Here is a 25,249-nt window from a genome sequence, read left to right as displayed (position 1 = left end):
TGGTGGTTGCCAGAGGGGAGGTGGGGTGGGGGGAAGAATGAAGTATGTGAGGGATATTAAGAGGTACAGAATTCCAGTTATAAAATAAATAAGTCACAGGGATGTAATGTACAGCACAGGGAATATAGTCAGTAATACTGTAGTAACTTTGTATGGTGACAGATGGTAACTAGACTTATCGTGGTGATCATTTTGTAATGTATAAAAATATCTAATCACTATGTTGTACACCTGGAACTTATGTAATTTTGTAAGTCAACTATACTTCAAATAAAAAATAAAAAATGAAAATCCCTCCCCACCAAAAAAGAACTAACAAATACATTTATAACACCCTCCAGAAAATGGGAACTTTGAAAGGAAGGGAGATTCAAGTATCAACCCCTGGAGTCTTTTACATTTAGCTGTTTCTCCAACTGTATGAGAAAAACAAACTAGATTCGCAATTGTTTTTAGCCATGAACCCTTTCTTTGAATGAAATCTCATGAAATGATCCAATATGTAAAATAGAAAACCATGATCATCAAAAGCAGATTTATTGTTATAGTTTCAAAAACAAACAAAGTATCATCCAGTGGTTATGAGGAATCTAGGAAAACCTGTCCCAGTAATGCCAACTTTGAGGTAAAGGGCTGACTAGGGCAGCTGAGAAGTGGGATTTTCTGCTTGGCGGGCTTCTTCTCCCTTGCCCGGTCATAGTTTTCAGGGGAGGACAATGTTCCTGGCCCTGCTGGGGGTTCCCATGGCCCTGAGCTCATAGTTTTTTTCTGAAATCTCGACCTATTCCGTTTGAGAGAGTAGAATTCCCTCATCAGATCTTCCACTTCCCACTGCTCTTCCTTCAGCCTCCGGCAACAGTGCAGGGCAGCGGGGTCGATGGGGTGCGCTTCTGTGTTGAAGATGTAACCCCCGGCCCCCAGGATGCACTCCCCGTAGGGGGTTATCACCGCATCGAAGGTGGAGCCATTGTTGTGGATGAAGTTGGTCGGGTCAAACAGCAGGTAGAGGTATTTCACGGTCTCGGCCAGGAAGAAAGACTCCATGCGGTTGTCAAGCTTGTGGTCTCGCAGATCTTTGATCTGCCACGTGGGGGAGGGAAGCAAGTCAGACCAGCATCACAGTACAGCAGAAAGGGTCAGGGGACCCTGTCACGCGTTCCCGCTCTGCCACTAGGTGACTGCAGGCCTTTGGGCAAATCACTTAACTTTTCAGAACTTTGCCCTTTTCCCAGCCATCATCATCTCTCACCCGGGTTATCACAATTTTCAACTGGGCTTCCTGCTTCCATCCTTACCCTAAAGTATATTTATATCATAAATCTTACCTGTCACTCCTTCACAGAAAACCCTCTGTTGACATCCCATTTCCCATAGACTAAAATCAAAATCCTTATCGTGGCCTAACAGGTCCTTGGTGATCTGGCTCCTGCTCCCTCCCTGACCTCATCTCTTCCTGCTCTCTCCCTGGTTCTCGCAGGTCCAGCCACATGGCCTTTTCTGTTCTGTGAACAAGCACATGCCCAGCCCGGTTCTTTTCACTGGTGTTCTTGCAACCTGGAGCACTCTTCCTTCAGACGCCCTCCTGCTCTTTCACTTCCTTCAGGTCTCTGCTCAAACGCTGCCTCATCAGAACGGTCTTCCCTGGCCCCCCTACACGATACAACAATCTCCCATCCCCTTTATCTTACCCTGTTGTGACTCTAAACATTGATCTAATCATCCCCTTTTTAATGATGTAAAAATGTAGCATCATTTACTTAGCTAATCCTCCCTTAACGGACATTAAGGTGGTTACCAAGTTTTTTGCTCTTGTAAACAACTAATTAGGAGTCTTTACGAAGAGAAATTCATACTGAGTTTACAGTCAGGGATGAGTAAGTTTACTTGCTACAAACATTTATTTTAGCTTCTCAGAATTAGCAATACATTTTCTTAAACAAAACTAATTCTCAGTAGACATCTATTTTACACCAAAAAAATGTGACTAAAACATGGACTTGATGTACCAAGAATTATTATTCTCTTGCCCTGTTTGCCAAAGGCCAAGGAGTCAGTTGCCTGTTCCCATCATTCTCCTTGGAAGGGCTCCAAAAGACTTCACTTTCATGGAAATAAGTCAAGAGTTCCTAAGGGCCCAATGGGCTCATCCACTTTGGCTTTTCACAAAATACAACATATTAGAAACTACAACATATCATTGCTTTATATTTCTCCTACACATATAGGTCTTTTCTTTAAAAACATGTATCTATGTTTTACTTATAGAATATAATCACATTACAACTTTTTGAAAAAGAAGTTTTTTGTTTGTTTTTAATTCCTTACCCTAAGAAAAACCTCTGTGGGCTTTTTGGCAAATAGGCTTCCAGGCTATTTGCTTACACATCTGGTTTTTACATGTCTGTAACCACTGTTTATTTCTGTCTTGCCTGCCTGGGTCCTCTAAGGATGTGACATAGCTCTCATCCTTGACCCTTTAAATCCATTCTCCACAGAGCAGCCAGAGTTATCTTTCTAAAATACAAATCAGAGCATGTCACTGCTCTGCTGTAAATCCTCCCAAGGCTTCTCATTCCAAGCAGAACAAAAGCCAAACTCTTCCCCACGACTTATACAAAGCCCTGCGCGATCTAGCCCCTGCCTACTTCTGGGGCTGTATCTCCTCCCACTTTCCTCCTTGCTCACGCCCTACAGCCACACTGGCCTTCTTTCTGTCTCCCAGATACACATTCTTTGTTTTTTCTACTAAAATGTCAGCTCAGGGGCTTGGTCTTTCTTCATTGCTATAACCCTCAGCCTAGCACAGAGCCTGGCCCGTGAAAGACACTCAGTAAATATCTGTGAGACCAGTACAGCTGTTCCATTAAGGATCCCTGGCTTTGCAAATAAGGCTATGGGACTCTGTAATTCCCTTCTAGAACCCATTTTATAGGCCTTTTTGCAAAATGTTTCACAATACTCACCCTTGCCAAGTAGCCTATTCCGACAGCTAAAGGATCTCTGAAGCAGGGAGAACGCCAAGGGCATGGAGTCAAGACCCCCTGGGAACTAACCCTAGCTCCACCTCTACTAGCTCTGTGACCTTTAGCAAGGCTCTCAGCTTCTGCTCCTCAGCCTCCCCATCTATAAAATAAAGGCATTACTTATATCTCTAAGGTCCCTTCCAGTGCTAATATTTCAGAGGCTCTTTAGCAGCTGGGGGAGACATTTCCCAATTCTTGGGCCCGTGGAAACACTTACTGTGGCAAACCCACATTCCACCTTGCTGATTTTTTCGATGGATTCCACGGCATCTCTTCCGAGTTCTAAGACGGTGGGGTCCCCCGTGGCACGGTAGAGGTACATGGCGCTCTCAATGAGTTCTGCAAAGTTCAAAGCAGACCTTTCTCACCCAGTGGCTGAGCAGAGAAGGCTTGGGGACAGCCTGGGGCAGTGAGAGATTCCTTCTCTCCACACCATGTCCACAGGGTCCCAACTAGGGGGAACATGGGACAACTTACTCAATACTGAATCTTCAGAGCCAATATACCCAGTCTGAAGCTTAGTGGAAACCAGCATTAAAATGGACCATGGACTCCCATCCCAAGGGAGAGACAGGCAGCCAGGTTCTGGGATAGGGAAGGTGGCAGAGGCTGCTGCCTATCTCCCAATATCTGTTCCCTCCTTCTTCCTTAGTAACAGAAGAGCTAACTTTATCCAAGCACATGGCCGCCTAGACTAACAACTATTCCCAGCAGGCAGGAGTGGGATTAAGGTCCCTGCCACCAAAGAGAGTCATGTAAGGCCAGAAAACCAGAGAGAAATAAATTTCTATTTTATCTAAGCTACTACTTTGTCTCTGTCACTTACAGCCTAACCTAATCCTAAAACTTAAAAGAGTATGAGCCTGTCATTACAAGGCCCTTTCCAAGATGGGATAGGCCAAAAGATAAAGGTTAAGATACTCAAGAATCAACTTTCAATCTAGCAAAGATGCAGCCATCAGTTCTCTGTGCCCAGAACAAGGCAACAGTCTTGCCCTGTTCTACACCACAACTGGAATTTGACGTTCAGACATGGGCCCCATCATAAGATGAATATTCACCAACTAGCCAACAGGAATTGGACCAGATGGGAATATTTATTCCAGAGAAAAGAAAACTTAGCAAAATGTGTTTGTTGCTTTCAGATATCTAGAGAGCTGTTATGGAAAAGATTTGATTTCTAGGGTGGGCCCAGTAGGCAGAAGCTACAGTTCAACAGACTCTCCTACTTCTTCACCTCTTTTTTCTCAGAGAGGAAAGAACATCTCTCCCCTCCCTATACCAACGTCTCCTCCTGATGTTCTACATCCTGTTTCCTCCTAGCCCTTGATCAGTACTTTTCTCCCTTTTGATTTATTACTGCAAACTCCATTACTTATTTTTGGAGAAAAGATCGCTGCCTATCTCTCCAGTTTTCTCCTACTTCTCTCTCCCTTTACCCCACAGGCCTCTAGACACTTGCTCATCTAATCACTCATATTCTAAGCAAAGATTGGGGCACATTTACTGGTAGATGAACACACTGTGTGTGTTCAAAGACAGAAAAGATGGTGTCCTCATGGGAAGCCTCTCCTTATGCTTCTCACAGCTGGCCGACTCAGTGCCCAGGGCCAAGCATCTTGTTTCTTGTTTTCTCTTCCTCACACATGGGCCTGCGTATGCTAGTAATTGCTTGAATTTCCTGTATATCTAGCCAACTCTCTAGAAGAGGGTGACAGTCCAAGGTTTAGATTTGGACTTAGGTGGAGGTAAAGCCCTTCAGAGGCTTTTAGGCTAGGTTCTGTGCTCCAGCACTGCTGATCGGATACATGCACCAGAGCGTCAGGGACTGGCCAATCTAATTATAGAATAGTACCTTATCTCCCATTTGCTACTGTTTTGGGATAGGAAGGGTGACTGGTCTAAGACATCTCTGGATTCCTGGCTGTGGTGCCTTACCTTCCACTGAGCCTTCCTGCAAACAAAATATGTTGCCTCCTTAAGTAGTGAGCCCCCTGTCACTGGTGGTAATCAAACAAAGATGAGATAACCACTTGACAGGGCTATTGCAGGGGAATTTCGATTAGAAGACCTCTCAGGTTCCCTCTAACCTTGAGAATGCACATGTCTAAGTCTTACATTTAGTCCCAAACTCTGTCTTCATTTTATCTACTGGGAACATGGGATCCAATACCATCTGAGTATTTTCTCTTTAAAAAAAAAAAATGCCATGAGAATAAATGCACGAGAAGTACTAAAAACAGCAGCCTCTAAGGAGTCAAAAGTGACTAATTTGCTCCTTCCAGTTGCTGCTTTACTTCCACTTCCGGTCCTCCTCCAAGACTCCTACAGCAATCACTTAGAGGACTACAGGGTTAGAGGAGGAAGGAAGTGGAACCGAGGAGGGCAGGATGGGCAGAACCCATTCGAAGGCCCATCGCACAGCTAAAAGGCATTCAGGTGGGAAGAGCCTAAAACAATGGGAACGTAACCTATTTTGAGGGGGAGGGGAGATGACTGTGTGCTGACTCAGCTTCCTTCCTCTGTCCCCCCTTTCCATCCTCTCCTCACAATGTTTAACTTCCCTTCAGTGAGTCAGAAGATCGGAGCTGGAAAGGAACTTAGAAGAGTTATCAAGTGTGTTGTCCCTTTCTTCTCTACATCTTGACTGCTGACCTGCAAGTGGGGAGGTGGACGAGAAGAGATGATTCACTCCTAAAGTCCATTCCAAAGTTCTAACGTTCCATAGACGCACAACTTATCTGACCTGACCCACTGACTTAACGAAGTTTGCCTACACATCTGAAATCCCAATGGCAAGAATTCAAAAGGCATCAGCCTGGCTTTTTCCATCGCACTTGCTTGTCTGGGTTTGAAAGAGCATAAGATGTAATTAGGAGACCTGGGTTCCAGTCCTAGCTCCTATACTTAACAGCCTTGGGCAAGCCATTTCAACCCACCAGGCTTCCGTTTCCTTCTCTGAAAATAAGGGGGAAAAATAATTCCTAGAAGGAAAACCATCCAGAGCCCCTGGAAGAAGCAGATGGGAAAAAAATGGAGCTGTGAGCACTTGCGAGGCATGGAGCCTCATAGAAATGCGAGGGGTTGAGGTTCTGAGAATCAGAGCCTGTGGGCTGGCAGTGGGCCAGAGATGCTGCTTACCTGGTCGAAGCGGGTAACCCTCTCGCTTCTCCACTGTATATCCCTGAGGAATGTTGTAGAATTCCGGGAGCCCCCCAAACTGCTTCCAGACGGTGTAGTAGTTGAGGAAGGTCCTCATGGCATTGTCAATGTCCCCAATGAGGGTCTGTAGGAGAGAAGTGGTTGTCAGGCAAGCAGCCACCAGGCAGGAAACCCACATACAAAACCCCACACTCAACCTCAGGGAAAAGAGGAAGCAAAGGCTTTGGAGCCAAAAAGACCTGCGATCAAACCCAGAGTCGGCCATTTACTCGGTGTGCTGCCTCAAACCGGACACTTAACTTCTCTGAGCCTCGTCTCTAACATGCAAAATACAATGTATATTTTACATTGTTGTGAGGGACAGAGGCTGTATACAATGTCCCTGCCTACCAGTACGTGCTCAGTCAATACTGGCTACTAACTGTTTTTAAATAGGTAAGTCAGCCATCTGATTCAAAATTCTAAGAATAAGAAAAAGATTGATTGTACTTAATCTCATTCACACTCTACCCCCCAGCAAATAACCATTTTGCATTAGTTTGTAAACATAAGCAAAGATGTATGAGTATGTATTATTTCCCCCACATTAAATACGGCTTATTAAATATACTTTTCTGTAGCTTCCTTTATTCATTTAACAATACATCTCAATTTTTCCATGTAAGTACATAAAGCACTCCCTCCTCCTATTTATACAGTTGCATAGTATTCCATTGCTTGGACCACAATTTAATTAGTTCCCTATTGATAGCTAGTTGGCTTGGTTCCAATCTTTTGCTATTTGCTACAATAATCAATGCTGCAATAAATAACCCCATACATATGTCACCTCAAACATATGTGAAGTGTGTCTGTAAGATACATTCCCAGAGTTGGGATTGCTGAATCTGAGAATACATGCACTTGTAATTTTACTAGGTGTTTCTATGTAGCTATTCATATTAGTATAAGCTCACAGGAAAACAGCTGACCTTCTTGACATCTCCACTGGATGTCTCAAGGATGGAACAAACTTGACAGTTTCCAAACAAAACTCTCGGTTCCTTCACTCTCCCGCAAAGTTGCCTCCCTCCTCTCACCTCTCTCCCTTTTCAGTAAACGGCACCACCTTCCACTGATTCCACTCTGGCCAGATACCTGCTGGCCATCCTTGACTCCTCCCTCTTCCCCCACTCCCACATCCATTCCATCAGCAACTGCTATCAATTCCCTCTCTCTAAAACATAAAGATTTTTCTCTTTATCTCCAGAGCCACCACCTGTTCACCTGCATCTTGCACTGGGATGACCTCAAAGGCCTCCTCACTGGTCCTACCACTTGTCTTCTCCAGTCCACTCTCCCCAAGGCAGCCAGAGTAACTGTCTTACTCAGTGGCTTTCCACAGGCTCAGCTTAAGGTCAAGACACCTCACCATGGCCCTCAAGGCCCTGCGCAATCTGGCCACTGCTGACTTTCCATTGACCGATCTTTCCCCTCCCTGGACTGTGGCCATGCTGCTTTTGTCTCTGATAAACACCCAACTCTTTCCTGCCTCGGGACCTTCACACATCATGTTTCCTCTGCCTGGAATATCGTCCCCCACCCCAGTTCTTCACATATCAGCTTGAGCATCACCACTTCTGAGAGGCCTTCTTATCTAAAGTAAGTCCCCATCCAATATTCTCTCTTTTAGCCTCTAATTTGTTTCCTTCATTGCAACTTATTATTTTATGAATTTGTCTAAGTTTTTCTTTGTGTCTCGCCCTCTATAACTTCACGAGGACAGGGCCTGTAATACAGCAGGCACTCAAATATTTGTTGAGTAAATGAACAAATTTAATGTCTATAAGCCTCCTTTCTTCATCTATGAAACATCGTTTACCTCGGTGTGTTGTGATAATTCTGTGTAAAATGCCCGGCACATAAATCATTCTTTCATAAATATTTATCACCTCTATGTGCCAGACAGACTGTCAGCTAAATGTTAGCTATTAGTGTTATTATAACCTCACAGAGAAATAACCCCAGGACCCCTTCTTAAAGCAGGAAAAGTGCCACACACAAAGCACACAAATCCTATACAAACCAAGATGGCAAAGTGTGGTATATACATACAAAGGAATATTGTTCAGCCTTAAAAAGAAGGAAATTCTGACACATGCTACAGGCATGAACCTTGAGGGACATTATGCTAAATGAAATAAGCCATTATGCTAAATGAAATAAGCCAGTCACAAGAGGACAAATACTGTATGATTCCACTGATATGAGGTACCTGGAGTAGTCAAAATCATGAAGACAGAAAACATAATGGTGGTATGACCCAGCAATCCCACTGCTGGGCACATACCCTGAGAAAACCATAATTCAAAAAGAGTCATGTACCACAATGTTCATTGCAGCACTACTTACAATAGCCAGGACATGGAAACAACCTAAGTGTCCATCGACAGACGAATGGATAAAGGAGATGTGGTATATATATACAATGGAATATTACTCAGCCATAAAAAGAAATGAAATTGAGTTATTTGTAGTGAGGTGGATATACCTAGAGACTGTCATACAGAGCGAAGTAAGTCAGAAAGAGAAAAACAAATACCATATGCTAACACATATATGTGGAATCTAAAAAAAAAAAAAAAGTTCTGAAGAACCCAGGGGCAGGACAGGAATAAAGACGAGATGTAGAGAATGGACCTGAGGATATGGGGAGGAGAAGGGTAAGCTGGGACGAAGTGAGAGAGTGGCATGGACATATGTACACTACCAAATGTAAAACAGATAGCTAGTGGGAAGCAGCTGCATAGCACATGGAGATCAGCTCGGTGCTTTGTGACCACCTAGAGGGGTGGGATAGGGAGGGTGGGAGGGAGACGCAAGAGGGAGGAGATATGGGGAGATATGTATACATACAGCTGATTCACGTTGTTATACAGCACAAAACTAACACACCATTGTAAAGCAATTATACTCCAATAAAGATGTTAAACAAAATAATAATAATGATGGTTGTCAGGGGCTAGGAGAGGAGCGAATGGGGAGTTATTGTTTAACAGGTATAGAATTTCAGTCTTACAAGGTGAAGAGAGTTATGGGGATGGATGGTGGTGATGGCTGCACAACATGAACATAAATACCACTGAACTGTACACTCAAAATGGTTAACGTGGTAAATTTTATGTTATGTGTATTTTACCACAATAAAAAAAAAAAAGAAAAAAATACAATCATTTATTTTTTCTTCCATTACTGGGCATTTGGACCATTTCTAGTTTTTCTTTGTCATGAACCTTGCTGCTGGGAATATCCGTGTACAGGTTGCATCTTTCCCTGGTCAATTATTTTCTTGAGGAACATGCATAGAAGTAGAATCAGGCAAAGTCAAAGGGTGTGATCAGTTGTATGGCTGGGTGGTACAAGCAGGTTTTCCAAGAGGAATGTAGTCAAAAATAGTTTTAAGGAAATAGATTTCCCGATCCTTAATTTTCCTAAAATGGATCTGCTTGAAAAGATGCTTACAACACAAAGGCAGGCAACCCATTCTATCTCTTCCACAACTGTCCTTCTACCATCTTATAAAAGCAAGGTGTACCCACCAACAGTCTCCAGCCTTACTGCGGAACATTGTCCTTGGATATAAAAACATCCTGAGCACTGAACTAGGTTAAATTTAAAATATTAGTGTAGGTGTTGAGAAAAATGAATGGCTCTAACCACTGGGTAACAAATCCTTCTGCAAATCAGATGGCTTTCAATTCTTTGCCTTCAAAAAATTGAAAGAGGAACTGGTCAAGTTGTCAGCAGAGACATCATTAAAAATAATTTTTGATGACAGATCATTTGTGATTTTTTTTAACCATATAAAGAGTGAACCATAAAATACTGCCACATTTGCAGGCCAAAAATGGTTGAATGCTGGCAATTTTATATGGTTCAATCTATTAATGATTTCAAAGAACTGAATGATATCACAATATCAAACTCCTTCCATCTCCATCTACTTATTTATGTGCATAGGCTCCTCGGCACTTACATCTAAAAAAATGAAAAGCAGGAATAAAATTGATGCTTAACCATGCCCTGTTTTAGCAATATGTATTATTCATGCACAAATACACGAACTACTTAAAAACTTTAAAAGGCCCCCCAAAATCTCATTAAGAAATGCATTTCCAATAAAATTGCTTTCAGGTTTATAATCATCAAAAATTGTAAGCTGTAAATGTTGTTTTTTTTTTTTTTTTTTTTTTTTTTTTTCTTTAATACTTTATTTATTTATTTATTTATTTATGGCTATGTTGGGTCTCTTAGTTTTCGTGTGAAGGCTTTCTCTAGTTGCGGCAAGTGGGGGCCACTCCTCATCGCGGTGCGCGGGCCTTTCACTATCGCGGCCCCTCCCGTTGCGGGGCACAGGCTCCAGACGCGCAGGCTCAGTGGTTGTGGCTCACGGGCCCAATCGCTCTGCGGCATGTGGGATCTTCCCAGACCAGGGCTCGAACCCGTGTCCCCTGCATTAGCAGGCAGATTCTCAACCACTGCGCCACCAGGGAAGCCCTGTAAATGTTGTTTTAATCATTTACATACTAATGATAACTAAATCCAGAAGAAAACAAATTTAATACTCAGAGCTTATGATCACGGGAATTTTTAAAACATTTTAAATTTCTATGTATGAACAAATTTTGTCACAGAGACAAATAAAATATAAAATATATTTTATATATAAATTATATATATAATTATACATATAATTATATTATATATAATTATATTAATATATAATATTATATATATAATTATATATATATTATAAAATATAATAATTAGGATAAAATCCTGTTGGAGTGGCAGAATGGAAATATGAGTTGGAGGAGAAAAAGGAATGGTATCCAACTATTTAAACTCATAAGATTAAAAACATGCATGGGGCTCTATAATTTTTCAAAATTCTTTTAGGGGACACTCAAGTAAATTTGAAGATCTTAGAAGAGTTGGACCAATATTTAATATTATCAACAAGTTCTCGCTGAGCTTCTTTCCCCATCTATAAAATGAGAGGGTTGGCTAAAAGTATATAATGGGGAACAAGTTAAATAAATGACAATATATCTATTCAAAGGAATACATGCAACTGTTTAAAAAAGTAAAATTGATCTTTATGTATCAATAAAGAATGATCTCCAAGATACATACAGTGAAAAAGAATAAAAATGTTCCTATTTATGTAAAGGATAAAGGGGGCTATAAATATACATATATCTATGTATATGGATTTCTGGAAAGAGGTACAGAAAACTGACAACAAGGGCTGGATTGGGGAGAGAATCTGAGGGTGGGGGCTTGAGACTTATCATTGTATTCCTTGTTGTGCTTTAAAAATTTACTACCATCTACATGTTACTACCTTTTCTTAATTTCTTAAGATTAAAAAGAAGTTGTTTATAAAAATATTAAAAATATTTTAGGACACACAGGGAGTGGATTAGATGGGCTCTAAGATCCCTTCCAGCTGCAACTCTATCAGACCATGTAATGGAGACACATAATGATGGCAGACAGAGCAGCCCCAGATGCTGTCATGCCCTTTCCTAGGCCCACTGTCAAGAATGAGGATACGTGACAGAAATGTCCAGTGGAGAAATGGTTATTGCCAATGGCTATTACCGCCCTGTCTACTTTAAGTGGTACAACATTCCACAGCAAACTGGAAGTTCAGTTCCTGACACCTTAAAGTTCCCCTTGGAAAATTCAGTTTGGCAGAACTTTAAATCTGTCTCACTCTAAGCCCCTCTCCCATCCCCAATCCACCCCTCCAAAAAAAAAGTGCTCGAGCACTTTTTTGACTTATACATTAGAATGAGCTTGCTTTGCCGGTTCCATAGAAATAGGACCACCCTCTCTGATCGTTCCTACCTGAAGACCAGGCCAGTAGGCCTCCAGAGACTGGAAGACTGGCATGGACACAGTCCCCTTGTACATCTGCACCCACAGGTACCAGTCATCAAAGCGGGTGTAATTCCGAATGGCTTTGTTATATTCTGCAGAGGAGATAAGATGATGGACACATCAGTGATGAGGGACACAAAAAGCAGGCTTTGGCAACAGAAGGATGGACTTAAACATTTGCAAGACCCTAGGGTGGCCCAGTCTCAAAGCAGACTAGGATGCAAGGAGGCACAGAGGAAGGAGCATGGGTTCTGGAGGCAAACTTCCAGGCTCAAATTCCAGCTCCAGCTTTACCACTTGTTAGCTGTGACCTCAGGCAAGTTTTTCCCTCTTAAGCCTCAGTCTTATTATCTATAAAGTGAGGAGAGTAATGTCATATACCTCATGGGACTGTGCAGTCATTTATTCACTCAACAATATTCACTGAGTGCCTACCAGGTGCCAGGCACCTGGGGGGTGGCAAATAAGACAAAGTCCAGCCCTAAGGGAGCTGGCATTCTAGTGGGAACTTGAACTTATAACTCCCCCTAGACTGTAAATCTATGAGAGCTAGGACTTTGTTTTGTTGATTGCAGAATCCGCAACATGAAGATAGTACATAATAAATATGCACAATAAGCATTATATGAATGAACAAAGTACCAAAAACATGCAAATAAATAATACAATCTCAAACAGTGTTGTAAGGATGAAATGAAATAGTCCATGTTCAGTGCTTGGCACAAAACTTAACACATCAATGGTACTCAGTAAATATGTGCTGAATAAATGAATGGTAGCTATAATTATTATTAGGTGCCCAACAATTCCTCAATATCATTACTACTAGTGTCTAAGGGCCTGAAGGGTAAACTGCTATTATTCAACAGGCATTAATCTACAGCTACCTCCTGCAAAGCATTGTGGGAAGTACAGATGAATAAGGCCTGGATGCTGCACTCAGTTAGAAGAGCTGTAACTGTGATGATAGCTGACTACAAAAATGATGCTGGGCTTCCCTGGTGGCGCAGTGGTTAAGAATCCGCCTGCTAATGCAGGGATCACGGGTTCGAGCTCTGGTCTGGGAAGATCCCACATGCCGTGGAGCAACTAAGCCCATGCACCACAACTACTGAGCCTGCGCTCTAGAGCCCACGAGCCACAACTACTGAGCCCATGTGCCACAACTACTGAAGCACGTGCACCTAGAGCCCGTGCTCCGCAACAAGAGAAGCCACCGCAATGAGAAGCCCGTGCACCGCAACGAACAGTAGCCCCGGCTCGTCACAACTAGAGAAAGCCCGCGCGCAGCAACGAAGACCCAACGCAGCCAAAATAAATAAATAAATTTATATATTAAAAAAAAAGATGCTGAAGGCCCTAAATTCTGAGGAAGAATCAAGCTATTTCCTGGGCAAAGTGACATTTAAGCTGGGCCTTAACGGGTGAACAGAATTTGGACACATAAAGGCAGGAAGAAAGGTATTTTAGGCAAAGGAAACACCATGTACAATGGCCAGGAAATAAAAAATCCAGGGCTGCATACAGAGAAGCCAGCAAGGTTCAGTTGGCTCTTGCAGGAAGGCATGAAAAGGTGTAGTGGGCCTCAAGTGGGCAGTGTTAAGTCCATGGTGGTTTTGAATGCAGAGCTGATTCTGTAGGCACTTGGGAGCAACTGAAAGTTTATAAATAAACTACATGTCAATAGGGAAAACCATGGGGAAAAGCCCCCTTACCCTGCCCTTTTTACCTAGGAACATGGCCATGAGCTTCTTATCCTGAAGCAGGATGGCTCCTTTTACCAGGTACTCAAAGTAGGAGTCCACGCCAGCCCCGATGCCCGCGTCCTGGGCTACCCACTTGCCAGTGAGCACGTCGATGTGGTTGCCGACCTGGGAGAGAGACGTGTGGTGTCAAAGGAGGGCCCAAGACCAAACAAGGATGTCCCCACACCCCTGACTGTCCCGTGATATACAAGGCAGGCGCCCCAGTGCTTCTTGGGAGACACGCAGGCTATCAGGGTACAGGGTTGGGGGGCAAGGCTGGATCATGGCCAGCTCTCTTGCATATATGTACAGTGGAGACACCTCTCATGCACATTTAGGAGGACTTAATTTTATACACACTGGTCAACAACTGAAAAAAGAACCATGACTTGGAGTGTTCATGCCCTGTCTAGAGTGAGTGTGAGCTGGGAGATGAGAACGTGCTGTTCCCACAGTCTGTCTCAGACTTCTCAGCCTGAGAATCTGCATGCAATTCCAGGGTCTAAAGACATAAGATATACTTCCCGTATTTCCATAAATCAACTTGGGAAGGACATCCAAGAAACTGATAGAGTAGTTGCTTGTAAGGAGAGGAACTGGGTAGCTGGGGGACAGGTCACAGGTGTCACTGGGTACTTTTTTGTATCCTCTGACTTGTGAACCATTTAAAAATAAATTTTAAAGATTTAAATGAAGAGATATGCAGTCCATATAACTTAGACCCCAATGGAAGCTGATAACTTCACCTGGTACTCATTCAAAGAAACAGCTAATTTGTCCTGTGTTAGTTTTGGCAGAGCCCCAGCAAGGAAGACAGGAAGTAGCTGGTTTGGAAGGTGAGTCCCTGGAAACTCTGGAAGAGGAGGGGAAAAGTGAGGCAGGGCAGGGAGGCAGCCCATAAAGGGTGTGCCGTCAGGCAAGTTACCACCATGGGAAACGGAGCTCCATCCCGCCGGGCAGCTCTGGGAGTCAGTGTAGAGCACGAGCCTCGGCACGGTCCCACCCGAGGGCTGGGGAACAAGGGTGATTGTCCATAAACTCCCATCAGTATCAGCCACTGATTGAGAACTGCTCTGGAGTAGCATTTAAGACCTGGAGTTTCCAGCCAAGGGCAAGCAGAGCAGGATCCAGGCAGCAGAAAAGGCCCGTAGCCAAAGAGACATGGGTGATGGCAGCTGGAAGACAGGCCAGTGTGCACGGAAATGATAAAGGGCTGAGAGGATGTGGGCAGGGTGGTCACGGAGCCACTATGGCTCCCGAGCTAGAGAAAAAACTGCCTGTGTTGGACACTAAGGGAGTTACTCTAGGTCTCCAGACTGGCACCTTCTTAAGGGACTGTCAAGGAGTCCTCACACAAGTTTCACTTTTCAAGCTGACTTAGAACCAGACTTTGCATAAAACGTGCCTCCACCTGAATCACTTTCGGACAACACAGTCTTTATAAGTCATAATGACTCAGCAAGGAGGTATTAATCCATCAGTATTATTGCTGAAGTTAACTGTGGATCAGAAAGGTTGAGTGACTTGGCCAGGGTCACACAGTTTCAACATAGTAAGGCTGGGGCTCAGTCTCAGTTCTGACTAAATCTAGTGCTATTTCCTGGACAGCTTTGGCTCAATTACTGTTAGTTTCACTGGATCATCTAGTTTAGGAGCCGAAACCGACCTTAGAGATGATCTGGCCCAAGGTGTGTTAAATTTCCATAGGTGAGTAGGTTTGGAGGGGAAAGGAAAGCTCTGGGGTCAAATAAGTTTGTGAAACGTTGAGTTAAGCAAAGTTAAATAGATGAATTTATCATAGGATTTCATAACCTTTAACCTGCTCGTGTTCATTATGACTCTCCGAAAAAAGGATACTATTTATAGTGTTGCCCAAATTTAATTGACCGGTAATCATTTTCTCATGGAACAGCCATTCAACATCTCTCAAATCTTCTGGTTCTAAGAAACACAGTTTTACAAACAAAAATATGTAAAAATGAGGGCCAGATAGGCTGACGATCTAAGGTCACCGAGTGAGTCAGGGGCATGAAGCATATGACCCACTCCCTAGAAATCAGAGACGCTCAAGGAGCCAGAGCTTATCACGGCCCCTTTTCCTGCCAGAGGATGTGCTCTCATGCTCTCCTCCCCTCTGTGTCAAAGCAAGAACTGGAGGCTTGGTCTACTTTCGGTGTTGTGAGCCTAAGTCTTGGACCACTCCTGAGGTCACCCTTAGTTTCCTTCGGCTGGACTGCAACTTGTTGCTCAGAGCCCTGAGCCTCATAAGCAAGGGCCAAGGTGGCCAACTTGAGCTAGACAGGAAGAGTGGCAGCGGACCTACCAGCCCAATATCTGACCGGCTCTCCCAGAGGCGCATCAGGGCCACTCTGGCCACGTCTTCGAACACAGGGTCACCGGTGAGGCTGCTCAGGGTGGCAAATTCCACGATGAAGGTCCCAATCCCTGCTGTGCAGGTGACAGGAGTCTCTCCCGGGTTCACGCCGTGAAGCAGGTTCACCGTTCCATATGGCATGCCAGTGGGGGTCTGAAAGGCTGAACAATCGCAAAATTAAGACCCCAGATAGGAGCGGGGAGGTGGGCATGGGTGGACACAAGACCAAAGCCTGAGGCCTTGGCCAGCACTTCCCTTTTGTCTCCTGGGTGATCTGCTAGAGACTGAGCCAGAGAAGGATAAATGTCACAACTGGAGGGCCCTTAGTGGCCACCTAACCCAGATGCTGTCAAACACTGCTCCTCATGCCTTGGGCTCTTGCCTGTGGTGAGCAAGGAAGCAGCGGGCTGTGCTCTGGGGTATCACACTCCATGCATGCTCACTTTAGCTAGAGCAGCTCTACTTTTACTTATTTTATATTATGCCTCAGAGGCCAGGCAAGTAACATAGTGTGAAGCAGGCAGGGCTTAAGCCACAGGCAGTGGGGGAGCTGGTGGCACAACGAAGAAGTCATTCATCTACTTGTTAAAACACCATTCTGACCAAATGAAACACATCTGCAGACTGTAAACAGTCCCAGAGCAGCCAGTTTAAGATCCCTGCTCTAAATAAAGAGTTTCAGGGGCTATGTCATTTTTTTTAAAAAGGATATAAACCACGAAACTGCCAATGTGGTCCAACCCTCAATTCACAGGTAGGAAAGGTCAGGCTTGTAAAGAAGTGACTCAAAGATCACAGAGAGAGCCAAATGGAGCTGGGATGGGAATGACTACCACGTGCCCACTCCCTTTCCCCCTCCCACGGGCCCAGTGCCCTGTCCACCTCACCCCAGTGCCTTCCAATTCAAGGCAAGGAACTAGACAGCAAGTCAAGAGGCAGAGATTTCCTCTCCAGGATGAAAGGTCAAACAACCCCAAAGCAGCCTGTGCGTCACCAAACTGTGAACAAAGTTGTCAAAACTTCCAAGAACCACAAGGTCCAGCAACTTTACTGTAAGAAGAGAAACTTGCTATCTGGCAGACATGAGTGGTAAGCAAGGAGGATTCAAGTCACAAGCAAGAAGGGCCCAAAGGGATAGTTCAGAGAAGTCAGGCAGTATTAAAAAGGGGGTGGGGAGGTGACAAAATCCTGTTTCTCAGCGTGGATGCACTTTTCAATATGTATATTTCTCAATACAAAAAAAAAAAAAGAAGGGAGCCAGCAGACAGAGTTTCACTCCAGGGATGAGTCACACAGGACATGACGTTTGTAAGGAGACATTCAGGCCGTGAGTGAGACCTGAACCCAGTTCGCTCACTCTCCTCAGCTCTTCCCCGAGGATGAGAGGCAAGTCCTGGGTGAAGGGGAGAAGTGAGATGGCCAAGAGGCTGGTGGAAAGCACAGCGTAATGTGTTTGGGTGTGAACAGCTCTCAGAGCCTCCACCACACCCTGAAGAGAACACAGCGTCCCGCCGATGACGCCGAGCCCAGCTACTGCCCCTCTAGACAAACACTGCAGCTTGGCCTGCAGCCCTGGACATGGCTCAGCTACAAAACAAGTCCCTCTCGTGTCTCAGTGGTGTGTGAGGTTCTCCAAGAACTTTCTCCTCTCTGACCTCATTTTACGTCTCCCCAGAGGGAGGCAGGAATTATGACTCCCATTTGATAGACGGGGAAATTGAACCAAGGAGAGGAAGAGCGGCTTGGTCAAGCTACTGGTTGTCAGAGCCGAGTCTAGAACCAGGGGTTCCGAACGCTCACACCAAGGCTCTTCTCTGGAACCCTTTCATTCCAGTGGTGTGTGGGCCTGGGAGGGGGCAAAAGCACTCACTCAAATAAGGGCAAGAGCCTTCCAGCCACCAGGCTGGCCTTCAGCGCTCCTCGCAAACAGTAATGAGGTCAGCTCATCCATCCTAGTCTAGCCCTCAAAATGCCAAGGACTCTCCTGATTTCCATGGTGGGCGCCAAGAGGTAGAAAGACCAAGTGTTTGGGTGAGCAACACGAGCAAATAATTCCGCAGAGCCACTCTCTTCTCCAGCAAGAGCAGCAGGACCTACCGGACTTCATCTCTGCCCCATCTCCATGTGGGTCTTACCTGGGAGGAGTTTCCGGGCTGCCTCCTCAGCCATCCTCAGGAGAGGTCCCGAGCAGGGCCATCCAGCCTCCACTTCTACCCCAGCCCTCTTTGATAGCAGGTGAGCAGACAGAAGTCCTCCTACCACTACAGATGGTATAAAAAGCAAGTGTCAGAATCCTAAGGACCAGTCTTTCCCTTGTACAAATTAAACCTAATGCTTTGTTCAGTGGCTCACTGGGAAGGGGCTGGAGCCACGTAGCAAAAGAAGAGTCCTTAACCCCCCACACTGGTACAGTGTTAAGTTCATGAAGTTGTTTTTCTCTTGGTGGGTCACAAAAATAATGGTTATCATTTTTTTGCAGTCCCTACTGTATACCAAGCACTAGGTACTATTGTGCCCTCTTCAGACAGAGATACTGTGGTTCAGAGAGGTAAAGTGACTTGCCCAGGGTCATCCATCTAGTAGGTGGTAGGGCCAGGTCTGTCTGACTCCAAAGTCCATGCTCATTGCACTTGGTCACTGTCTCCCAGTCACCCCAAGACCAAGGGGGGATACTTACTACCTTCATTTTATTCATTTATCTATTTCAATTTATTACATAATATTTAGGACTTATAAAAAGACACAAAAGTTACGTATCTGGAAATATGGTTAAACAGATATCCTGAATGGCCCTCCCACTGAAAAAACTGGTGACCTTGAGCTTCAGTTTTCCCCTCCTCCTGGCAGACCAGGAATAAGAGACAAAGGCAGGACCTACCCAGAGTGGGAAGTCTGATAGAAGATCCCTCCATGAAGTTGGGATCTGGAAGAATTATATACCTTGTGTAAAGATGAATTAAAAATAAACCCTACACACCTCCCCTAGCATAGAGTAAGGAAAACTGTATACCTCAACTCTCAATGCCAAGTAAAGAGAAGAAAAAAAATCTCTCCTAAGAATTAATAACCACAAACTGATACTCACTAAGTTTTACAGACTGAATTCACCCTGAGTAGTCTAGAAAACCTCAAACCTTTAGCCTAAGGTGGTTTTAGCAGATAATGTCTCCAGCCACATGGCAAGAGTAAACAAAAAATGTATCTGGAAAAACCCACATTCAACCCGGGCCTCAAAGAATCCCACAAGTAAAACCTAGGCAATAAGTGTTCATTAAATAATAAACAGGGGGGCTTCCCTGGTGGCGCAGTGGTTGAGAATCTGCCTGCCAATGCAGGGGACACAGGTTCGAGCCCTGGTCTGGGAAGATCCCACATGCCATGGAGCGACTAGGCCTGTGAGCCACAACTACTGAGCCTGCGCGTCTGGAGCCTGTGCTCCGCAACAAGAGAGGCCACGATAGTGAGAGGCCCACGCACCGCGGTGAAGAGTGGCCCCCGCCTGCCACAACTAGAGAAAGCCCTAGCACAGAAACGAAGACCCAACATAGCCAAAAATAAATAAATAAATAAAAAGAAACCATGTTCTCATGTGAAATTTTTTTTTAAATAATAAATAAATAAATAAATAGGGGACTTCCCCGGTGGCTCAGTGGTTAAGAACCTGCCTGCCAATGCAGGGGACACAGGTTCGAACCCTGGTGCAGGAAGATCCCACATGCCGCAGAGCAACTAAGCCCGCGAGTCACAATTACTGAAGCCCACGTGCACAGAGCCCATGCTCCGCAACAAAGAGAAGCCACTGCAATGAGAAGCCCGTGCACTGCAACGAAGAGTAGTCCCCACTCGCCGCAACTAGAAAAAGCCCACCCGCAGCAACAAAGACCCAACGCAGCCAAAAAAAATAAACAAATTAGTTAATTAATTAATTAATTTTAAAAAAAAGAATCACTGGGTCAAAATTCATTGAAATGTGTAGATCTGTGCATTTCAGTATATGTAAATTTACCTCAATAAAATGAATGATTCATTAAAAAAAAAAAAAAGATTCACTGGGAACCTGCTAAAAATACTGACTGTAGGACCCAACCCAGAGATCCCAATTCATTAGATTTAGAGTGGAGTCTACACAGCTGAACTTTTTAAAATGTCCCAAATGCTTCTGATGGGCAGCCAGGTTTGGAAACTAATACCCTAGACTTGCACTATGTAATACAGTAATTAGTAACCACATGTCCCTATTTAAATCTAAATCCATTAAAATTAAATGAAATTAAAAATTCAGTTCTTCAGTTGCAGTAGGCACCTTTCAAATGTTCAATAGCCACATGTAGCTAGTGGCTACTGGACTGGACAACACAGATATAAAACATTTCTATCAAGAATGCAAAAAGTTCTAACAAACTTTCAATAGGCAATAAGCTACAAGAAGGCAAGGATTACATCTTTCTTGCTCTTGGCCGAAAGCCTGGTACCAAATATATGTTAAATATGTGAGTAATCCTGGCATATTTCCCTTCAGTCTTTTCTCTGTCCCCTGCTCACTTTCATGTCTGAAACTGATAAGGGATCCCGAGACCTCCCTACCCAACCCTACAGGAGGGAAGAGCTCTGTCAATCTTGTTTGAGCCAAGTGCCCTGGCAAGGCTGGCGCTTAAGATCCTGTTTACCACCTCTTGGTTTACACAGAAGCCAAAATTCCACATTCTCCTTTCTTCCAAGGGCCCTAGAAGGCAGCCCTCACCTCGGATGTTGGTTTCAAACACAGAGGCGTTCACATCAATATCAAAGTCCACGTTGTTCTGGAGCACTTCAACCACTCTTTGGAATTCTGAGACATTCCCTAAAATCTGAAGGAAAGAGAGACCTGACAGTGAGGCTCTCAGGCTTGTAGGCACTGAAGATGCTAGATTCAGAATCTAGGATCCTATGCTGGTGTGACTCCCACTTACTCAACTTCAAACCTACAGTTTCTGTTCTAGGACTGCTGATAACAGGAGAAAACACTGAGAGCTGGAAATCACACAGACCCAGTATCAAGAGACTGGTAAAGTAAATTCTTTGGTACCAATTTAAGAATTTTTATGTACTCATTTAAATGAAACCAATATAAAGACTGTAGACCACATAAGGAAATCTTAGCTTGACATTTACAGTGGATATTTATTGTTTTTAACCTTGTCACATTCATCCTCATGGAAAATACTGCAGGATGGTTGGCCCAACATTGATTCTCAGTCTTCTTTACCCTTGTAGCTCCCAGCCATAGAGGCTAGAAATCCACATATTTGCTTTCTCAGTCTCATTTGCTACTGGGTGATTGTGTTACCCAGTCAATTCTGAGCTTTGTGAAGTCTACTACGGGCAAGTCTCAGAAAGCTTCTGTTTTCCTAATAGAAAGGGACAAGACACAGTTGGCATGGCTTTTACTCTTTTTCTTTCTGCTTTGAAAGCAGACTTGATTTCTGGAGCTGTGGCAGCCATCTTAGGCCATGAGGTACTAAGCATGAGAATGAAAGTCAGTATACTAATGATGGTAGAATGGAAGGATACAAAGATCATGCGGTCTCTGATGGCACAGTTGAGCAGCTGATCCAATGCTAGAAATTACCTTCATTCAGATTTTCTTATACTTGAGAAAATTAAACCCTTTTGTTTAAACCATCAGTCAAATGCAATCCTGATGCCTTTTATTCTGATATCAGTGTTCCAGTTTTCCCTTGAGGAATCACCCTTCTTCCACAGTCACTCCTGTAATTTGAAGAAGCTGACTCCATCCCCTCAGCTGCAAGAATGGGCACTTCACCTGGACCAGCCAATGTACTATATCCCTTGGCCAACTGATTGATTCAGGGATAGATGTGTAACCCAAGCCAGATCAGTGAGACTCAGTCCATGGAATTAATGGAAAAGGACTAATTCTCTCCACACACAGGTTACTAAATGAGTGGGATGTGAGTCTGGAGTTACCACTGGCTACCCTGCCAGCTTAAGGAGAGCCTGAGAATACAGCCAGCAAAGAAAGCAGAAATAAGAGATGGAGAAAGAGATTCCTAATGACGTTATTTAAATGTCCGGAACCAGCTGGCTTTGAGGTCAGTCTTTACCTGGACTTTTTAGTTATCTGACTCAGTAAATTTCCTTCCTGTCTAAATCAGTTTGATTTGAGTCTCTATCACCTGCAGCCAAAACAATCCTGACTATCTCAGCATTCAAAGCCCTCTATGATTTAGACCTAATCTATCCTTCTAACCATGTCTCTCACTGTTCTTCTGTCGACTTCAGTACCCACTATTCCCTGATTTTCTGCCCTCAGACATGCTGTTCCCTCTACCAGAAATCTCACCCTATGTCTTCCCATTTCCAAATCCAACCTATCTTCGATTATCTAAATGTCACCTTCTCTAGGAATCCTTTGATTCCTCCAGCTGAAATTAACCTCTTCTTCCTTTAAAAGACTCCAGCAAGTTTATCCCCACAACTCTTAGGGCATCTATTTCTTTCCAGATTACGAGAATCTTTGCATAGGCAGGAGCCTCACTCATTCCTGCACTCCCCCAGAGGGCTGAGCACAGTGCATGAAGCAATTACTCAAAAAATGTTTGTTAAATGATGACATGACTCTTTCTCCACATTGTAGCCAGTGATCTTCTCAAAACAGGAATCTCATTTTCTACCCTCTTCTTGAAAAAATTCCACTGGCTTTCCACTGCCCCCAAATTAAAGATCAAAATGAAAGATGAAAATAAAAGGCCCAGGTGAAGAACTCATTTTTCACCTACAGTAAAGCTACCAAAAGAAGAAGGATATTGGTTATGCAGTGTTGGAGAGGAAAAGGAATAGATGAGACACTTACCAACAAGGTGTCCAGAGCATCAATAAGAGTCAGAGAAAAACTGTAAAAGGACAAAAACCCCAGCTGCTTAGTAAGAAAATCAAACACCAGTTATTAAGGCTGCCCCAGGTCAGAGACCCCAAAAACTAATAAGTGAAGCACAGCGATGCCTCTGCCAGTCCCACTTGAAATCACAACAGAGAAGCCATCGTGAAAATCGCCGGGAAGCTCTGACCCATTTAACGTACCTGGGAGGTGGGCTGATGTATAACATCTTATGCAAATAGCTCGACTGTAGTTAAACACATTGCCTATATTCTCTGGCATTCTTCTCCACCATAGGGAGGCAGTATAAGATTGTAGCTCAGAGCGCAGGCTTTCCAAATCTAAGAATTTATCTCGCAGTGCACAGAACTGTAGCCTTGAGAATGCTCATGGCAATATTGTTTTTAGAACAGCAAAAAGCTAGAAATAACCCAAATGTATACCAGTTGAAAAGTGATTAACCAAATTGTAATACATTCAAACAATGCAAAACTATGAGGTGGTCAAAAAGATTGTTATCAAGAGTTCTATGGGCTAAGGGGAAAACATTCAAATTATATAGTTAAATGAAAAAGACAAGGTACAGAATAGGCAGTGTCGTGTGTTGTATTCTAACTGCATTTTTCTAAAAGAGACATATAGACAGAAAGCAGATTAGTGGTTTTTTGGGCCAGTGGTGGTGGAGGGATTAACTATAAAGGGCCACCGGGGAACTTTCCAGTGTGACAGAAATGTTCTCTATCCTGTGATGGTGGTTACTACACACTTAAAATGTGTGCATTTTATATAAGTTACACCTTTAAAAGGTTATTTTAAAAGATACACATATACATACCTATATGATGGTATAAACCAAAAATATTTCTGGAAGGATACACAAGAAAGTTAACAGTGGTTGGAGTTCTAGGGTATGGGAGATATTTATTTTATTATATGATATTGTACTGCTTGAATTTGCCATTTACTTGTATTACTTTTTTCAACTAAAAAACGAAAACCAGCACAATTTGTGTTGAGCTTAATTTCTCCAGTCCCTAGCATATTCATTTGTAAAACAGAGATAACAGCAATTAACTCCTAGGGGTGTTAATTAAATGAGATGACACAAGTAAAATGCTTAGCACAGTGTTTAATCAAGGTTAGCTTCAGCTAAATGCAATGATTCTTCACTTACTCAGCAAGGAACAAGACAGAGAATTCCATCTCTCATAGATTTTTATTCTAGTGGAAGTGAGAAAGACTAACACATAAGTGAAAATGACAGTATCAGAGTGAGAAGTGCTACGAAGAAAATAAAAAGGGTGGTTTGTGAGAGTGACCTGTACGGGGTGGGTATTTAGGGGAACTGATGCTAAGGTGACAGTTTGAGCTGAGATCTTAAGAAGCAGCCAGGGATGTGAGGGTAATGGGGGAAGTGGGTTTCAGTTACACTAACAACAAAGGCTCTGAAATTCCATGTTTAGGAGAGTTACATCCCCTCCTAGGCCTGTTTGCCCACTTATAACATGAAGAGGTTGGGTCTTCTGACTTTTTGAAGCCCTTCCACATATCCTAAACCTCCAGAGATTTGCCCAAGTCCCAACAGCTGGTGTCTGTCACTGCTGTGGCCAGAGACCGGAGGTCCAGACCACCAGGCTAACCCAGCCTTTTTCCACTATGGGAATCCAACTTTCCAGGAGGCTGGGTGGATCCTGGTGGTGCTGGCCTGAATTGGGGGGAACGCGACCCCACCCTGGCTAGGAGGTTTTTCTGGAACCGGTGAGATCATGAAGCCACCAGCTCCAGCATACCCGCCCGCCTAGGACCGGACTGCCAGACCCAGGCCGCCCCCTTGCTCCTCCGCTCGCACTACCTGCCCCAGGTGTCGTGCCCGTCACAGGTGAGAGGTCGCAGCTCGTCGTAGGGAAAGGCATTCTCCAGGTAGCTGTCGTAGGCGTGGTAGAACATGGCCTTGACTCGCTCCCTGGTGCGGGGTACGAGAAATAAGGCAGAGGGCCACCAAACGAAACCAGGCAGAGGAAAGGACAAGAATTAGGGCGGAAAATGGTAATCACCACCCGATTTCTGCGAGGTGCCCAGTGGCGGGGTCCGAGCAGGTCAGGGTGGGGGGTCTGGGATGGAGGATATAGGGAAGGGACCA

General features: G+C 44.0%; 1 protein-coding gene across 1 annotated transcript in view; it reads right to left on the bottom strand.

Moving 5' to 3' along the window:
• Positions 1-518: 518 nt before the first annotated feature.
• Positions 519-25,249, bottom strand: part of EDEM2 (ER degradation enhancing alpha-mannosidase like protein 2) — a 46,832-nt gene continuing 22,101 nt past the window's right edge. Inside the window, exons 5-14 of the mRNA XM_059896658.1 lie at positions 24,962-25,072; positions 23,086-23,125; positions 20,974-21,079; positions 18,368-18,493; positions 16,182-16,393; positions 13,843-13,984; positions 12,081-12,205; positions 6,165-6,309; positions 3,241-3,362; positions 519-1,080 (exon numbers count right to left, since the gene is read on the bottom strand). Of these exons, the coding sequence (XP_059752641.1) occupies positions 580-1,080; positions 3,241-3,362; positions 6,165-6,309; positions 12,081-12,205; positions 13,843-13,984; positions 16,182-16,393; positions 18,368-18,493; positions 20,974-21,079; positions 23,086-23,125; positions 24,962-25,072 (1,630 nt within the window). The 3' untranslated portion in view covers positions 519-579. The remainder of the gene's footprint in view (positions 1,081-3,240; positions 3,363-6,164; positions 6,310-12,080; positions 12,206-13,842; positions 13,985-16,181; positions 16,394-18,367; positions 18,494-20,973; positions 21,080-23,085; positions 23,126-24,961; positions 25,073-25,249) is intronic.

This window comes from Balaenoptera ricei, chromosome 15, assembly GCF_028023285.1.
Source record: "Balaenoptera ricei isolate mBalRic1 chromosome 15, mBalRic1.hap2, whole genome shotgun sequence".
NCBI classification, from domain to species: Eukaryota; Metazoa; Chordata; class Mammalia; order Artiodactyla; family Balaenopteridae; genus Balaenoptera; species Balaenoptera ricei.
The sequence above is the reverse complement of the archived record's forward strand: the minus strand, read 5'-3'. Positions and strand labels throughout refer to the sequence as shown.